General features: G+C 34.9%; 1 protein-coding gene across 5 annotated transcripts in view; it reads right to left on the bottom strand.

Moving 5' to 3' along the window:
* UGGT2 (UDP-glucose glycoprotein glucosyltransferase 2) overlaps positions 1-19445 on the bottom strand; it is an 87890-nt gene that overhangs the window by 33267 nt on the left and 35178 nt on the right. For all 5 annotated transcript variants that reach the window (XR_007903378.1, XR_007903377.1, XM_051780579.1 and 2 more), the window contains exons 13-23: positions 18770-18889; positions 16140-16225; positions 12476-12611; positions 10798-10929; positions 9261-9425; positions 8691-8814; positions 8505-8603; positions 6334-6428; positions 3638-3844; positions 2184-2315; positions 118-245 (exon numbers count right to left, since the gene is read on the bottom strand). Coding sequence is in view for 3 of the 5 variants with exons in the window: in XM_051780579.1 (XP_051636539.1) it covers positions 118-245; positions 2184-2315; positions 3638-3844; positions 6334-6428; positions 8505-8603; positions 8691-8814; positions 9261-9425; positions 10798-10929; positions 12476-12611; positions 16140-16225; positions 18770-18889 (1424 nt within the window). In the remaining 2 variants the exon portion in view is untranslated. The remainder of the gene's footprint in view (positions 1-117; positions 246-2183; positions 2316-3637; positions 3845-6333; positions 6429-8504; positions 8604-8690; positions 8815-9260; positions 9426-10797; positions 10930-12475; positions 12612-16139; positions 16226-18769; positions 18890-19445) is intronic.

Below are 19445 nucleotides of genomic sequence, written 5' to 3'. Positions count from 1 at the left end.
TATGACTATATACTTGAACCTTTGTTCATATTTTCCCATGCAAAAAGATAATTAATTTGTCACAGGCAATAAACAAGACAGTACATCATAAAGCCTCAAAATGCAAGAGAATTTTACCTTTTACTGCTGTTTCCCATCTCTTTGACAAGAGCTTTAATCTTCTCCGCAGAGGTACTGTATGTTATCTTTTCTAACAAATCAAAGTCTTCTGCATAGAATTCATTTTCATCTAAAGGACCCAGTACCTTAGATAGAGAAAAAAATGTCATTAAGTGTGGAATGTCCCAATACTGTTCCATTTGTAAGTAAAAATACATTAATATTTTAAATGAATGCACAATATTCAACCCCCATCCCCATACACTTCAATATTAGTAACTATAAAACACTAAACTTTATAGTAACCATGCAGAATTAGGTTTTTACAGTTATGTGATTACAGTTAATTTTCAATCACAAAAAATACTTGCAATCGAAATATCCATGCTATCTTTCATTATACGTCCCTTTGTAAAGGAACACACTACTTAGAAATAACAACTCTAAGGTTAAGAAGAAGTTCTGTTAGGTACATTAATTTAAACTCAAATTACTGTCTGTCTACTACACTATTTAGTTGTTTAATTCTGTGAGCACAATCTTAACTTCTCAAGGCTTTCTATCCATTCTAAGCAGAATGTACAGAAAGAAAGAAAAGAGTAAAGGATAAGAAATGCAGAATAAGAGACAAGATATAGAACTACTATGTTATTTTGGTGTCTGAAGGAAAAGAAGGTGCCTTGAAGTGCCAGAAAATAGCTTTGAGGATGCTGTTTGGATTTTCTACTCAACTTCCACCAAGCTAAATGGACCCAAGTCACCTTACACAGTGCCCAGGATGTAGAATGTCATGATGTAAGTTTGGCGTTGAACGCCTCTCTCCCAAAATTCAACTGCTTCCTGAAAATGAGAGGTTATGTAACCTCTCTGGAGTTATTTCACTTTTGACTGTTTATCAGTATTAATGATGTATGAGATAGATGAAACCACAGTGTGATTATAAAATACCATGCTAATTTTGTACAAGTTATAACTAGAAAAAAAATTAATTTGCTCATGAAACTAAAGTGCTGAAATAGCTAGGATAGAAGTGAAGGATATCCCATATCTTTTTTTTAAAGTAATCTTTTAAGTGAAAACACACATTCAGATGGAATGTGCATTATCAAATTTATCCAAGTATTTTTAGGAAACCTATTTCCCCAAAACTTAAAATATGACATTATTTGAGCTTTTTAGGCATAGAAAACAGTAATAATAATTTATAAAATAACATTGCATATTTAGCTATGGGGGAGTTGACACCAAAAAAGCCAACAATTCTTTTATGCTTCATCAACAGAAATGTTTTCTGTGTGTCTATTAGAGGTGTTTCAGTTGCATCTCAGAAGCATTTAGGATGCACAAAAATAACTAAAGTCACAATTTAAAGAGAGGTTCCAGTAATGAGATGCCAACACAGTATCTCTTTCTTTCTAATGCTGGAGCAATAAACAGAAAATAGAAAAGAGTAAAGGAGTAATCTGTATAGATTTTATTTACAATGTAAGATACTGACTGTCATTTAAAAAGTACTAAATATTGAATGCAACATTGTATTTTTTAAACCACAGTTCACCTACAGACACACTGGAATTAAGGCTATTGGTTCCAGGATATACATATAAGAAACAAAAAAATTACTATACTTTTATCTGAATATTAAGAATTAAGACTATAAAACAACTTAATATTTATAAAAAATGTGGTGTTTTACAGCTTGAAATACTAACCTAGACAATGTAATTTATATATATTTATTTATGTGGTATAATATAGGTAAGCTCAGGATCAAAATTTATTCTTAAATATCATAAATAAAAAAATCAGATATTAAACCATTTAGAGAATTTCGTCAGATTAACTCTAAAATAGCTGTGGGAATTACACACATACATAGCAGCTTCAATGGAATAGAGCTCATGAAAAAAACAGGAGTAAAACAAACTAAAAAACCCCAAAGGCAAACATTCATACCATTCTCTAACTATAGGATGAATAACTGGGAAATTATTATAATGCATTTTCTTTAGCTTGAAACTGAAGTTCCAGGAAGTAAAAAATTCCTACAAGAAGACTGAGTGATGAATTACTTTCTTTCTTACCCTGCCATTGCTCATAACAGCCATTTGCCCAGGAAGCAGTTTAAGAACCTCTTGGCAGAACATCTGGTGGGTTTTAATTAAATCCAGTCCTAAAGTGTTGTACTTCTTCTCAAAAGTATTGCCATCCATTCCCTAAAGCAAAGGTAAAGCATAAGAGGGTGGAATGATTCAGCAAAAATAAATTTTGTAACAGATGAGGTAATCAAAGATTTTTTTTTAAGTTATGTGGTAATGAGAAATCAAAGCAAAACAACCTCAACTTCAGTGTAAGTACACAACTGTTGTTGTGGAGCCAAGGTCTCACAATTAGCTAGGGTGCTGTTTTTACCCTGGGGCAACTCTGAATAACCGTGAGAGGTAAACTGAGCCTGAGGGTAAGCACTTTTTCCACAATCCAGCACACAGCTGCATGAAAAATAACATTTTCTGTTAAGAACTGAACTATATTCTCACTTTTAGGAAAAAGATGTACAAAAAATCCATAATACCCCAAAAACCTAACAGTCATTCATGTGGCCACTGGGTACAACTTGAATATGTTTTGGGGAAGCCAACATCATCCAGTAAGACATACAACAAATCCATGTCCAAAGTGGGAAAAAATGTCAAAACTTACACTGGCACTGTGCCTTACCTGTCAAAATTATCATGCTATATTAAACTCTCCTGATATGTATTTCTTCACTAGTAATATGCAGACCAAGCAAATAGATTCGTTCAGATACAACTAATGTATCAGAATAAACAAAACAAGATAAATCAGTAACATGCCTGCTTGATTATCTACCTTTACGTCTTTCAAAATCTATTAAAGAAATAAAAGTATGACTCAAAGTAACTAATTAATTTTCCAGTATGTTGCCAGAGTTCTCTTAGTTTTGCAACACCTCCTATTTAAAAAGATGACAATTTATAGCTCCTTCTGAAACAAAACCTGTAGTTAGCAGCTGTTATTTGATAACTCAGCTCCACTCCACATGAGAAATTTGAAATCAGCAACATTTGTATTTTAAACCAATGAATTTGTATAAAAACACAGCAGAAAATGTTGTCCAGAACTGTATAATGCTTCAGTCTGTGCCTACTACTGCTCACAACCACAGCAGCAGTAAAAAGTTACTTCTGAAGTCTTAATTCTTGAAAAACATTAATATTGTAATTTTAACTGAGAGCTATCAAAAAAAAATCAACAATTAAAAAATAAACTATTTTGGTTTCGATTATCTAGTATCTGTACTTTCTATTTTTCAGTACTCTTGCTTGACTTTAAATAAATTCTTTATTCTTCAACTGTATAAAAGTTGCCAAAAATCCAAATCTGCTTGAGCAGAAACTGTATAAGGGTTATAAACTTAGTAACATTTGGCCACACACTGTCACTCTCAACCATGCCCCCTTACAATAAAATATATGTAAAATGAAAAAGAAAGTAATCTAATTTAGTTTTTACTCACTGGGATGAGGAATTTAGTAATTTTAGTTCCAGCAGCAAGGGATTTTGCTGTCTCTTCCTTACTGAGTTTACTGAGGAAACTTTTTAAGTTGCTGTTATTTTGTGTTAGAAAAGCAGACAAAATTCCTCTTGCAATGGCTGTGTTAGATTCCTTTATTTTTGATGAAGGATTGTTCAAAATCCCTACTCGTGTATGACTGCTTGTTTTCTGCAAAGAAAAATACAGAATAATAAGCACATTTATTTACAGTTCCATCTGCTGTTATGTAGTGTATTCGTATCTCTGTGAAATGAACTTAAGTATTTAATTTTTTTGCAGCTATTTGTCTTTAGAAAATATACTTCAATGCCGTAATATAATTCATAATTTCAACTAGGAGTTAAAACATGATTAGAAAGGATTTACCTATTGTGTAATACATATTTTAAAGAGAAGGGTTTTTTTAATAGAACAATTGCCTTTGAGCATTTTGCAGAAGAGTATTTTTAACAAAGGATATACACAAGTGATCATTTACAGACTTCAGAACTGGTTTTGTAGACATTTTTCTGTTTTTCAAAAACTATCAAACTAAACATAAAATAAATGCAAGCAAATTTATCCACTTACCCCTTTAATCTTAATCAGCAGAAAAATCTTTCACCTGCTAAAGTCAGTGATGCCACTCAAATTTTACCAGAGAGCATGAGGATTCTAAGGTAGGATCAAATAGCATCACTAACTGAAGAAAATGGACTTTACTGCAGTAAGGAATAAAAAAATAAGTAGTCCAATCACTGGTACTCAACACACTAAACTTTAGCAAACTTTAAACTGCAGCCCTTGAGAAAAACTTTGTTAAAACAGTTATGGTCCCCCCCCCCAGTGCAGTAAAAGATGTTGAAATGCTGGAGAGGCTTCAGCAAAGGGCTTTTAAGATGGTCAGAAGACTATGAGGAAGTACTTGAAGAACCTGGGCTTGCTCAGTCTGGCAAAGAGGAGGCTACAGGGGACTCTAATAGCAACCAACTGCTACTGAAGGGGAATGAAAAACATGACTGGGGCCAAATCCTTCTTGGTAGCGGCAGAGTATAACAAGGGTTAATGGTCACAAATTTTGGCCTGGCAGAAAAAACTGTACTAGGAAGGCAGTGCAACACCAGAGCAAATTCTAAAGGGAGGGGACAGAGTTGCCTCCTTGGAGATTTCCAGGAATCCTTCAGCCACACCTACAGTTGACCTGATCTAATAAAGGCAATAATCCCACTCTGAGTGGGAGGCTGAACTGGATGAACTCTAAAGGTCTCTTCCAGCTAAGATATCTCTAGCTTTTTTTCAAATGAAGTAAAAATATATTTGTAGTTTTCAAAACAGTATATATTAGTTGGAATAGTTAAAAGTGAATTTCCTTCAGCCACTTTCCTGCCCAGATTCTTGCACTTTTTCTTCAAATGCTGATGGCAAGTCATGAGTAAGAGGTGTTTGTGCCAATTCTGCAACTATCAGAAATTCTACTAGACCCTGATTTGACAGACAAAAGGGATTAGAAAGGAGAACCTCCATACAAATCAATGGACTTCAGAAAAATACTGGTTCTGGTTTTTTGTCATGACACTTGAAAGTCACTAGACCAAGCAGTACAGGAGGTTTATGTGAATCAATCTATGAATTAGAATGAAGATAACCAATTAAACTGCTGTTGCATTGAAGATTTGACAAACCTTATTCAGAATGGTTTTTTCTAATATTTTTTCCTAGATTCTCCTTACTAACACATGGGGACTTGCCTAGGCAGTTCTCACCTCTTAGCTGGGAATATGGAATTTTTCCTCTGCTGAAGTGGTGGGCAGAAAACAAAACCACAGATGGAAGACATGTCAAACTTGGGTCACTGATCAAGCAGTCAGAGAAATTAAATGTTTTTCTGTAACAAGGACTTGTACTGAATATTCCTCTTTATGTTTTTTAAAGCTTATCTCTAATACATACTTGTGATCACATGCTCTCTGTAAGATATCAATCTTCTAATTCCCTTAGGGTGGTTCCTACTTCATTCCTGATTGGAAAATGTAGATGCTTTCCCAATTTCAGTTTAAGCACTCTCCTAACCTGACCCGAACTGAGAGTTTTTCGTCATTTATATTCACGTGAGACATTTATACTTTATAAAGTATATGTACATATTTGTATTTTATACTTTAAATCTTATTATTAATACAGAAGAACTTAAAAAAAAAAGCAAACTCATGAATGTGGATGATCCTCCTAACATATTAAGAACATACACACAAAAATTAATCTGTCTTTGAAGTACACAAACAGTACATGAAAAAATGGTCGCTTCATGACCACAGCTATGCCATATAACAGGAGAACACTGCATAATGGCTCACATCAACAGGCAGTATGCTAAATTCCTTGGCCCAGGTCACATGCTAGGCTACCTGATGGGAGAAAGTCTGTAACTGGGAAGACATTCACCCTTTTAGTACACAGTGTCACAGTTTCTCTCCTGTGTCATGAGCCCATGAACCAACCAAATGATCATTTCTGGGGGGGAGCTGGGCAAAACAAAAGCCCAGTCTCTCAAGTATGCACCTGACCCACAAAAAAAATGTTGTTACACCTTTATGTAGCAGTATAATTATTGAATGTGCAGAGCGTTGTTAAGAACATATTCATAATAATTAATTTCATAAAACCTGCTTGAAACTCACCAGGCTTTTCAAGGCATTAGAAAGCAGTCGTCTACCAGATGGCTTATCAAAATCAGCAATAATCCAGATAGTAACAGCATATAATGCGTCTTCATCTGAAAATTAAAGATAATCCTGCATTACTTTCTGGAGAATCTTCTCACAACTAATGAATAATGAATTAATTCTGTTTGAGATTTCAAAATTTATGTGTATGTTTGACTGCTGACTTCAATTGCAAGACTAATCTTTGCCACATCAGAATCTTTTGTTCTCTGAATTGAAATAAGATTCTCAGGAGGTAATTTACCATGTTAATAGGACAAAGTCACTAAAAGAGCCAAGCCATCGTTGCAGCACTGAAACAAAAGGGCCCTAAGTAATAAGATAGCTCCAATTAACAAGATCTGCTTTACCAGAGGTTACTTCTGAACATTGGATTGGAGGCTGCTCATATAGCCAGAAATGAGAAGAATTAAGTAGTTACAAGAATGCATAAACTAGGCTAACCACTTTCTCTGGCAGTAGAGTCCTTCAACTAAATGCTGGAAAAAACCTTCTGGACACAAATGGGAATAATAATAAATACAGTCCAAAGAAAGTAAACTACTGTGTAAGTGTATTTGCAGAAAATTTCCTATTTTCCTGCTCTGCAGTCTCCTGTTCTTTACTTGTCATAGAAGAGGAATAGTATGTGAAAAATTCTGCAAAATTATCTGTAGAAGAATATCAGTCTACCCAGGTCTATCATATATCCCCTAAAAGGTAATACATATAGACAGAAATTTTCAAAGGTTCTGGTGAGATTCTAGGAAGAGGTTATTATTAACTCTTGCTGTGGTCTAGAGAAACATACTGGGGACAGAGATATGAAATATAGATTCCAGCTTAAAGGTTATGGGCTTTACACAAGAGATCTCAATCTTACAAATAGGTCTAAAATTGAAAGTCAGTCATTTGACAGCTAGCTGAGATGTCCCTACGGTTGAAGACACAGAATCAAATAGAGCCAAATAATTGTCTTCTGAAGAAATTTAAGTATTTGGCATTTACTTCTGATAACGGAATAAGTAAAAACTCTGTAAATATTACATAAAAATCTCTGAAAGAACAGCATTTTGTTAACATGGTTATTCTGTCTCTTGATGGACTGGTTAAGAGCAATTGTTAACTGTTCCCTCCTAGAAGTAAATAAGGTAAAATTCCATGCAGAAATATGCCCCCTCTGTTGTAATTTCCTCTAACTCCAAGGGAATGTACTTGTATATGCAATAAGAATGTTTACATTAAAAAATACTTCAAATGTACAAAAAAATTGAGTTTTAATAAATATAAAATGTATCAATGAGTGATAATATCATAGAATCATAGAATCAACTGGGTTGGAAAAGACCTCCGAGATCATCCAGTCCAACCCTTGATCCAACACCACCATGGTTACTAGACCACGGCACTAAGTGCCACATCCAGTCTCATCTTAAAAACCTCCAGGGATGGTGAATCCACCACCTCCCTGGGCAGCCCATTCCAGTGTCTGATTACCCTCTCCGTAAAAAATTTCTTCCTAATATCCAACCTAAACTTCCCCTGACAGAGCTTATCAGAATATATTTTATTTCTTTTCTACAAAAAGACAAAGCTTCATATAGCAAAATTAAACCATCTAACTAGGTGAAAAATAAGAAGATACTTATGTTAATAAATAAGATATATAATCAATTATTCCTGAAATTACAGATATGCCTAATTTTGCTACAGATATTACAAAGACTATATATTCTGCATTTGATAATGGTGCAGCTAAGAGTCACTTGAAAACTGAATATCCTCTAACATTCTCAAGTAAAATCATATTAGTTTGAAAACTGCGTCTGTTTCCAAAGCTGAAAAGTCTTGCAAAGCTTTTAAACTTTATGTTTGTGACACAAAAAACAACTAGCCACCACATCCACCCCATTTCAAAACTACAAATTTGAAAATAACTATCCTGTTAATTATAATTTATGCTTATAATATTAGGATGTGATCTGGCTCCTTAAAGAAAGTACTAGGATATTAGAAAATGTAGTTGTTTACATGCGATCCTTGGGATACTGACTTATTCAGGATATTTTACTGGCAAACTTCAACAATTTAACAATGTAATACCCATATACAGATAGACAGATAACCCACACAGGAAACTAATTTACCCTTTTTTGTTAAATACTTCATGTTGTCTGAAATTACAGCACTTTTATCTTGTGAGTCCAAAAAGGAGAAAGTAGAGAAGTCTTCCACATCAAATGGAACTGCAAAATGTAAAATGCAACATGTTAAACATTAAAAAAAAAAAAAAGAAAAATCATAACAACAGCCAATCTGAGAAAAGTAGTTACCGGATGTGGGTCTGAAAGATATGTATCTTCTTTCTGCTCCAAGAATAGTGGGGTTTATACGGGAAACTATGTTGTTCTGGTCCATAAGAAAATCTATTGCATTCATGTGATCATTTAGCAAACCCTGTAGTAAGAGAAAAAAATTAAATCTGTACTTTTATAGTTTCAAGACAAAGACCAAGTATTTGTACAGTCTTTCAACTGAGCTTAAAGCTTCTATATACACCAAATTATGGACTATGTCAAGTCAAAACCACATAAGTTATATCAGACAGATAGTATTTCAAAATATCAGATGTACATTTTTCAATGAACAAGTGCAGTGTAGTCTCAGTTTCTGGTTGAAAAAACCAATATAATTACTATATGCTCAGTTGATCCTCCAGTCTTGAATAATTTAAATGTACTGTTTCAAAACCATGACCACAAATTAATGTAACAATGTAACTGCAGGTGTGCTATTATTAATTCCAAGCCATCTCATTATAAAAAACTTAATAGATAAACATGACTCAGACAATTTACTGCCAAATATTTCATCTTGCCTTCGTTCAGGAATGTTGAACATACCATGAACACTGCCCGCTGGAAGAACTTGGTGGCATCAATAATCCTCTGAAGAATAACTGTCTCTAACTCTTCAACATCCATCTCGTCTCTATTAAAGGGCACGCCATTAAACAGCACTTGAGGCAATGGGCCCAGGCCACTCCTTTTATAAAAGGTTGCTCCTGCCTGATCACATCAGAAATATCACAGGATTAAACAGACTGTGGCTGACTGCTGCAAAAAATGAAACTAATATCAAGAGAGGATGAACTCTAATCTCCACGCACTCTTCACTGTCACACCTTCTCATGAGTAGCAGGGAAAAAACAAGAAGCGTTTGGAAAGCACAGAGGAACAGATGGGACTCATTTCTCAAACAGAATGACAAAAGAAATCATAGCTCTGTAGATGGTGTTTTAAACTTGCTGAGAAATATTCTTTTATTTTGCTTAACATTCTTAGGAAAAAAAAAATGAAGCAACAACATTAGAGAAAAACCTTGAGACAAAGTTTTCTTTTCCCAAAGAAAGTACCCTAAAAAAAACTCAAAAGGCTTTTACGTTCGTAAGTGAAGTCTTATTTGATAAGAAATCAGAACAAGCTGATTTTTCCTCAAAGTTAGAAAATTCAGTGAGACAAAGAGAAATAAAGATGTATTGTAAGCAACTCTCCCTTCTTATATTCTGCATTGTTTCATGTTTTCTTGCAATATCTATGTGTTCATTTTTCTGTCATCCCACTGTCTCCTCCCTGGTCTTCAACACAGTCTCACTGTCCCCGCTTGTACAGGGGACTTCTTCTTCCTGGTGGCTGACTATTTTTCTGTCTTTAATATTCTCTGTGGGAGACTTTCTTCTCCTAACTGTACCCACCTGTTTCCAGGACAGATTCAAACTGCCCTGCCACACAAAGCCTCTAGACTTCGTTCCAGTGAGGAATAAACAGCGTAAGGCATAGAGCACCCTTTTTTTCTGGCTGCCCCAATACATCTTTTTAAAGAAATATAATACACATTAGATAACAAATTTTAAAAGGAAATAAATTAAATGGAGTCAAAAACACAAGACTGTATGAACAGTATGGTTGAAGACACACAGAGGAAAAAGGTATTTTATGTATGTTTTAGCAGAAAACTGTCTACTCAATTACAGATAAAAATGTCTTCTCTACAGCCTTTAAATAAAAATCCATAGCTGTCTTTCCCAAAGGATATTATAACCAGAAGGCAGAATTAAAGAAAACAATGATCCACCTAGAAGACAGGTTTCAGCTCTTCACCCAGAGACACATATAATTTCTACAGCATGAGAGAGACCACTTGACATGACTACTAAAAAAAAACTTGTGCTCCTGAATGCAGCAGGCAAGAGTAAATTTTCATAGTGAGAGTAGTAATGCAGAAACCCCTGCACCATTTCCATTAATGACTGAATGGTAGCTGAAGAAAATGACTCAAAGGTGCTGTATCTACTTACTTTAACATTTAACAATCCTTCAGCTTAGCAAATGCATTAAGTATTACACTGCAGTATTTCTTAACACTTGGCTCTCAACATACCTTCCTCCCTTCATCATATTCAGAATGAACACCAAGTATACTCTGAACATCAGCATTGGGGTATTCACTTCTAAGGACATCTTTCACATCATCTACTGTTAGAACACTTCCATCTCTCACTTCATGGTACATCTGTAAAAATTATAACAGAAAGAAATTAAAAAAATGTGGTGAATTGTCAAACATAACTCGATAAAATTAATAAAAGTATATAAAAAATAATTTTTTATAATGCTCTATCAAATTTTGTATCAATATAATTTTATATTGCTGTATTGAAGTTTTTATATTGCTTTAGTAATTATCACCATTGCTCATATACACAATTTTACATCAGAGCACTGTTCTGATTAATGTATTATTATACCTTTAGTCTAAATCTGAAGTGGCAAAGGAAATACACTTATGTGAGTTGAATGTGAAAGGTTATTTCTCTCCACTAATTAGAGAAGCAATCTAAGTTCTTTCAATAAACTACCTAATCATGGGTAGTTACCTGAATCTATATGGGATTAATCCAAGCCTAAATTAGTCAGTGATACTTTTTCCTACAGTAATAATTTTTCCTTAGAAATGTTATTTTATTTCATAGAATAATATTTTATTACTTTCATTAAACATACAATAGAAATTTGAAGTGAAAAATATTCAATCCACTTCTTTTCAAATGAGGAACAATACATTTTCCTCTATAGATCTGAGTATCTCAAACTTGTATTTTATTGATTATATTTTTGCAATCTTTTAATTATATTTATCATTCTCTCCTTTTTATATTATGAAACAAAGTAAAAAGAGGAACACAACATTTTAAAAAGCACACTGTAAATTATATTTTGTGATTCTGGTCAGGGATAATTGTCACCCATGCATGTCAGCTCCCTGACATCTGTGGATTTCTCTTCCAAGGTAATCCTAGTTACTTTAATTTCTTTCATCTTAAGCTCTCTAAGTTTATCCATGACATCAGTTTCTAAGCACTAAACAGAAAAACAGAAAAGAAATGTAACTAAAAATGTTATGCATTAATACCACATTCTCTGATGCAATTTTTACCTGCAGAGCCTTTACATGGACTGCTCACTTTATTTTCCTCCATTCATCTCTCACCTCCTGTCTTTACAAGAACCTGCATTCTCTCACAAAGAAAGCCTGTGTCAAGCATTAAGCTGGAAGCCTGGAGCGTCTCTATGTTGTGTACATTCATGAACAGCTCAAGCATTATCAAAAAAAAAAGAAATTATCTTACTCTGTTTCACCTTCTACATTGGAGAAAAACAAAGGGTTTTTCAAAGCTGACAGGTCTACCAAAGTGACATTAAAATCCCTGTACTCCAGAAGATACAGAACACAAAGACGGCCATCACATTAACACAAATAATAGAGAATAATTTTTCATAAGAAAATACTAAAAGCTGAAAGGCATGTATCTAATTTTTTATATTATTAAAGACAGCCTGTTGATAGGTAAAATGAAAAGAGCAAGTTGGTTTCTGGGGAAGGAAAGTATTTCTGCAAATAATAGAATATTAATGGTACACATGTTTCTAACATTTCCTTATAAAGTAAATGCATACATCTCATGTTATCACAAGGTAGCAAGATCCTAATTATATTAAAAATTAATAAATTTTAATAAAGAAGAAGAAAAAAGGTGATTTCTTGTGAAAGAACTAACCTTAATTATTGAGGTAAAGGCCTGAAAGGTGTCATATTCCTCCGCAATGTAACTAAAAGTTCTCCAAAGAGCTATTCCAGCATCTTCATTTCCATCAATTTCTTCTTTTGTATTTAAAATGAAAACAATTCCAATTCTATAAACAAGCAAAAAGAGATCATACATCTTAAAACAATATCCGCTTCACATGCATTCTAATACCAACACAGAAGAATAAGATGTTTGCATTTAAGTAATCTGCCCAACACTTAGTGATGAAGACCCTGTACCTAGAGATGGTTGAATACCTGCCTGCCCAAGGGAAGTGGTGAATGAATTCCTTGTTTTGCTTTGTTCGTGTTCATGGGTTTTGCTTTACCTATTAGTCTTTATCTCAACCCACATGTTCTCTCACTTTTACTCTTCCAATTCTCTACCCCATTTCACCAAGGAGCAGTGACCCAGCGGCTCTGAGAGCTTTAACTGCAGGCTGGGGTAAAACCACAACATCCAGAAAGCCTAAAAGTCCAAGACACTGATGTGAAGATCTTGTTTCTCAGGGGAACAAAGACTTTGAGCAATGAGACAATCTGGTCAAACAGACTGCAAATAGCAGCATGACTAAAGCACAAAGTCTTTCCCAAACTAAACACCCAGGAGAGAGAAAACTGAAGATATCTGAAGTTATATTCCCTGCCAAGAACAAATAAGGATCCTTCTGGTCTCTACTTCACTATTGGAAAGGAATTCTGATCATTACAGTCCATTCCACATCATACATGATACAGGAAAAGGACACGAAAAATCCTTCTGCTGAGTCCCAAGTGACAGAGCACATCTATGTCCATGGCTAGAACTTATGGATTCTGAAGAGGAAAAAATATATGCCTATTCATGAACATAGCCGTTTCCATTAAAAGATGAAGACTAGGAAGATGGATTCTGCCAGTCATCCAGAATTTTGTGAGTCCAAAGCCATCAGAACCCTTCTAAACATTTCCAAGCCTTCCACTCTCTACTATCAATACATTTTCTTAGAATTGCATTTTAACCAGCATTTTAACATGAAACCTGCTTGTGTAATGGGAGAGAGCCATGAGGAAGACGGTAAAAACCAGATACTTTTATGAATCAGAAATAGAGATTTTATGCAAATATTTCGCACTCTGGGGCAGCATGTAGTTTTCCAGAACACATCCTTGAATCATGCTGAGCACCTGCAGTTAATGTTATACATACTAGATCTGCAGCAAAATCCTCTGTCTTTAGCTGTCACTTGTCCCAAAACAAACCTAACAGGCCACCAAAAGGCTGCTCCATGAGAAATCTCTACGGAAGCAGCGATTCAATTTTTTTCTCCTCTACATTTACTTTATAGCCAACCTACAGGTAGAGATGTCTCTGGCTGCCAACCTGCAACCAAAACCATCTAATAATGTGCAAAATGGCTTACACAACCACAGCCGTCTATGAACTACAGCTGTATAAGCTGCTGCCTATTCCTGACCACACATATGACAGCACTGGATAATGTCCCACATGCAGCAGCTGGCTGAAAGATCAAAATTTATGCCAACTATAGAAAAGAGGCAAATTGCAAGGCAAAACAAGAGAATTACAGTCTTTCTGAAGAACTATCAGAGACCCAAATCTGGCTCCTGCTATCCAAAACACTGTGCTTCTTGCAAGTATTTCCACGAAGCGTACAGCTCTGCCATAGCTGCTACAAGAACAGGAGGCACCTGCTGGTCCTGTGATACATGAGAGCTACTACAATGACACGACCACCTGCAAGGCTGAGCCCATGCTTCAGTGGACCTTCATATTTACAATCAGTAGGTTGATTTAGGAAGTCAGCTTTTCACTTAGATAGCCACTTCACATTAGATATCTTAAGGCTATTAAAATGAAATCTGTCTTATCAGTATAAAATCATTTAGACAGGTGTTCAGGACAATCAGGTGTGTATCAGATCACAGGACAGAGGGATTAAGAAATACAGCAAGTTTTCTAAAAAGATACAAATAATAATCAATGCATAAAGATGCAACATGTTCTACAACTAATTGCTTCTCCCATTTTTTACATCTCACTATTGCAAATAACTTTTCTCAAGGATTTATGTCACCTGGATGCCATAGGAACAGTCTAAATATCACATGACAAGATAGACCCCATGACTTGTCTACATCTTGAATACTGTGTACATGGCTGTTGCTCTCATCTCAGAGAAGACATATTAACTCTAGGAAAGTCTGGAGAGAGATAACTCAGAAAATAAAACAAACTTTGGAACAGCTTTCAGGAAAAGAATAACTTGTAACCTAGGGAATGAAATGAGTGCAGTTGAACACAGCAGAGCTTTATAAAATCATGACACCTATAAAATCAAGAGAGAGAGGGATAGACTGCTTAGGTTCCTATTTATAAGAGCGCAGAGACAGTAAATGAAGCTACTAAAACTCTGGCTCAAAACAAATAAAGCAGTTTTTCATCACATAGTTCAACTGTGAAAATACCCGGAAAAAGACACTGGGGGTGCTAAAACTTTACAGGAATTTGAGGGAAAACCAGAAAAGTTTGTGGAACAGAAACCCATTGAGGATAGCTAAGTATCCTAAGTATCCTAAGAATTCTTTGATCTCTAAATGCATGAATGCCAGGAAAATACTGAGGTAAAGAACCTGGTTCCACTATGCTTTTTATCATACCAAGACAATTCCTTGTGGCTTCTTGTAGACAGACTGACCAAAATGGATCTTTACCCTGACCCAGTTTAGCTACTCTTATGCTGTTATGTATCACAAAAGGCAAATCATGTTCTAGGCTATATTCTCCTCAAGGACTGAAGGAGTATTGTCTCCCAGGTAGTGACAAAATGCACATGTAACTAATATCTGTCCTGCATTATGTTTTTGTAATTGAAAAATAAAACATTAAGAAAAACAAAACAATTATCAGAGATAGTAAAATTTTAAAGAAAAAGGAAAACCATGTAATTTATTGAGGAAACAAAAAACATTTCCCAAGAAGATTTTAAATAATTAACATGGAATTCATCTTGCTAAACCTTGGAAACCCTTCATTTGTAAGCTGTGGAAATAAACAGTTTCCTTTTTCATAAAAACGAAACAATTCATTTTTTCTTAAAAGTAGGCATCTCAGATTAACCAGACTGTTCCCTAAAAGTGTCTTTATCTCAAATGCTAACTAGTTCAGACCCAGACAGCTAATTTTTAGAAATTCAAAACTTGATGAGGACAATCTTGCTTTAGTCCTAAAAGTTTTTATATAAAACCAAAGTTAAGTAAAGCAACCTCAACTGAAATAATTGAATTTAAAAAATTCTCTCAAAATATGTTTTAATTACAGCATATTTTGATTACGATGCAGCTTCACAAGGGCCTGCAGTGGGACTATTTGACAAAACAAATTTTTATCAGACTTTTGCAGTTCATTTTACACCCAGTCAAGTACGTTATCCCTAGCAATCTATTTGCTTAAGAAGACTTAATACCTGAGTAAGTTTGACACAAGTGGGTAACCAATGTGTCTTATTAGAACGTGGTTGAGTTGGACTTCATTTAAATTCACATCTTTGTCTAGCAAAACAGAAGATGAAGAAGAAAAAACGGAAAGCAACCTTATTTAAAGACTCTTCCTCAAGATTTTCAGTTTTCCTTACCTAAGTGGTACATTATAATGGTAGAATAACTCTGCCACTTTCATGTAATCACCTGTATCTTCTTGGACAGGATCAACAAAAAGTACCTAAGAAGAGAAAACATATCATGCAGCCAACATTTATTCTTGATGTCTGCTTTTATTTTTTTGTCAGACATAAAATCCAAGATAAGAACATTAATTTCCAAAGGAGCTGAACGCTTCAACTGTTTTCAATTTTTTAGAGCATTCATTGTAAGAAAACATTAAAAGCATAAATGAAAATAACTTCAGAACTAATGCATTTGGATCAAATGCTGAAAACAGGATTTAACCATTTATTGAACTTCAAACCAAGTGATACTGTTTTCTCATTTGAAAGACTCTGTGCCATTACTCTGTTTATATTAATGAACTTTATATTTATTTTAAAAAGGATATAATGACTATTTTTATGTTAGTTCTTTTAACTGACTCTCTGTTGTGAAAACCAAACAAAAATAAATAAATGGAATATATTGGCTTAAAACTTTAGTTAAAAGATGGAGCTTTGGGAAAGAATTCTTCCTTTCTGTCTCATATATTTTTGTAGTCTCTCTTTCACTTAGTGTAGCTTAGAATATAAAATTAGATCTTTCAGGCATGCATAGAACCTAAAAGTGGGATGTATCTGCATAGATAGATTATCCTTATGTAGATTTAATTATGACATCTGTACCTTATTTATTCAGCTTTGCACTGCAAACTCCCCTTAGAATTTATCATATTTGCTAAAGCAGATGAAATGCAGCAGAATAACTTGCAAAATTTTGATTGCTCTCCCCCTCAGATTATAGTTAAATGATATGTTGTAGACTTCTATAATACAGCTGTTATATTTAACAAATTTAACTCTGAATAAATAATGCAATCTACTTCATATTACACACATCTTATGCTTCATTAGAAGTGAAAGAGTGACTACAAAAATATGTGAACAGAAAGGAAGAATTCTTTCCCAAAGCTCTATCTTTTAATTAAAGTTTTAAGCCAATATTTATTTTTGTTTCTATGTATGCTTCATAGAAACATACATTTTTTATTACACATTGCTTGTAATTTCACTGTCTTTTTATATACTGAACTTAGTGTCACTTTAAACAACTGCATCAATGGACAAGCAAAGTGCTACAGATTTCATCAATCTGGGTTTCTGTAAGGCCTTTGACATGGTTCCCCACAACATCCTTCTCTTTAAATTGGAGAGAGATGGAGCTGATGGATGACCTAATCAGAAATTGGTGGGATGGTTGCATCCAGCTCAATATCTGGTCTGTATTGTGACCAGTGTTACTCAATATCTTCATTAGTGACACAGACCAAGTGATTGAGAGCACCCTCAGCAAATTTGCAGATGACACCAAGCTGAGTGGTGCAACTGACACAACTGAAGGACGGGATGCCATCCAGAGGGACCTGAACAAGCTCAAGAAGTGTGTCCATGGGAATCTCGAGAGGTTCAGCAAGGCCGAGTGCTGCACCTGGGTTGAGGCAACTCCCAGTTTACAATGCAGGCTGAGGGATGAAGGTATTGACAACAGCCTTGCAGAGAAAGATTTGCAGGTGCTGGTGGATGAGAGGCTAGACATGAGCTGGCAGTGTGTGCTTGCAGCCCAGAAAGTGAATTTTATCCTGGGCTGCATCAAAAGAAACATGACCAGCAGGTCGAAGGAGATTCTGCCCCTCTGCTCCACTCTGGTGAGACTCCACCTGGAGTATCCAGCTCTGGGGCCCTCAGTATGGGAAAGACATGGACCAGTTGAAGCAGGTCCAAAGGAGGGCCACAAAAACAATCAGAGGGCTGGAGAACCTCTCCTATGAGTAGAAGGAAACTTATAAGAAAAACGGAGAGAGGCTTTATACCAGTAGTAGTGATACTGTAGTGACAGAACAAGAGATAACAGTTTTGAACTAAAAGAGGGCAGATTTATATTGAATATGAAGAAATGAGGGTGGTGAGGCACCAAAGGTGTCACAGGGGAACCGGCTGGCCAGAGAAGCTGTGGAGGGACCACTATTTAAACTGGTAAAGGACAGACTGGATGAGGTTCTGAGCAACCTGGTCTTGTTGAAGATGTCACTGGTCACTGCAGGAGGGTTGGGCTAGATAACCTTTAATGGTCCTTTCCAACCCAAACCATTTTATGATTCTATAGTTCATACCTTTTATATTTTAAATCAGCAATAGCTGCTTCCTTAACTCACTAAGGGATACAGAATGCTATATGCAGAGGAAAAATTAGGCTACAAGACACTCATAATTCGTATCCTTTAAAACATAAATCTTTTTGTACATCTGTTCACCATCTCTAAAACAAGGACAGTTCCCTCAGTAGTGTACTATGAAAAAAATTCTTCTATATTAGTGAATTATCTATGTGTAACATGGAAAGGAACACAAAAACTCCTGACAAAACTGTGCCCAAGTCCATTTCTGGAATTCAGACAATAACTGCATATGACTCACTAGACAAAGCACTCTTCACTATTATTAGCAGATCCACATAGAAAACAAATCTTAACAATAAATCCAGCATGTGTATTTTTTAATAAACTGTCTGTTCACATATTAATAGATACGTTATGCAAAAATATTAAGTTCTCCAAACTTACCAAATTATGTAAATTGCGTCTAATCTGCTGCAGAACTCCAGGAAGTGTGGGTCTTAGCAGTTCCTGATAGCTTTCAGGCCATGTGCTATAGCTGTGATCTTGTTCTATATTATTAATCCACTGAAACAAAAAAGGCAGTCACTTAAAAAACACACATTGAACACTGAGTAAAATACGTGGGCATAAATAATAATATTTTGAAACACATGGAAAGACTGCAAAGAATAAAACATCTTCCCTTTTTTTTGAAATAGTAACAGAAAGTAGCTTCTAAAATTAATCTCTTTTTTTTTTCCAGTCAAACTGTTTTCATTTGCAGTGCACATGAAACTATTAATGGATGGAAAAGGAAAAAGGACAATTTGTACTATGCATAAGGATGTGAATAAAATCATTTTTTTCAAGTGTGGAAGCTACTTTCACAATACAAACATCATAACAACATATCACATATATGTGGGTAACCCAGCATAACCACCTTGTAATCCAAATACAGTATTTATCTATAATGTGCAGTAACAGCACTTGGGATATATCAAAATAACCAATCCATATGTGGCCAATTTGTTCTTCTAGTCCTTTCTGTGTAAGCCTTGGCAAGCAGAAGAGTGAAATATGGCTCTTTCAGGTAAAAATAATTTTATTTTAGTGCCTTTTTCAGTGGTATATAACCTTT

The sequence above is a fragment of the Manacus candei genome, unplaced genomic scaffold (genome assembly GCF_025592945.1).
Source record: "Manacus candei isolate 608988 ecotype Guabito, Panama unplaced genomic scaffold, ASM2559294v1 h1tg000014l, whole genome shotgun sequence".
Taxonomy (NCBI): Eukaryota; Metazoa; Chordata; class Aves; order Passeriformes; family Pipridae; genus Manacus; species Manacus candei.
The sequence above is the reverse complement of the archived record's forward strand: the minus strand, read 5'-3'. Positions and strand labels throughout refer to the sequence as shown.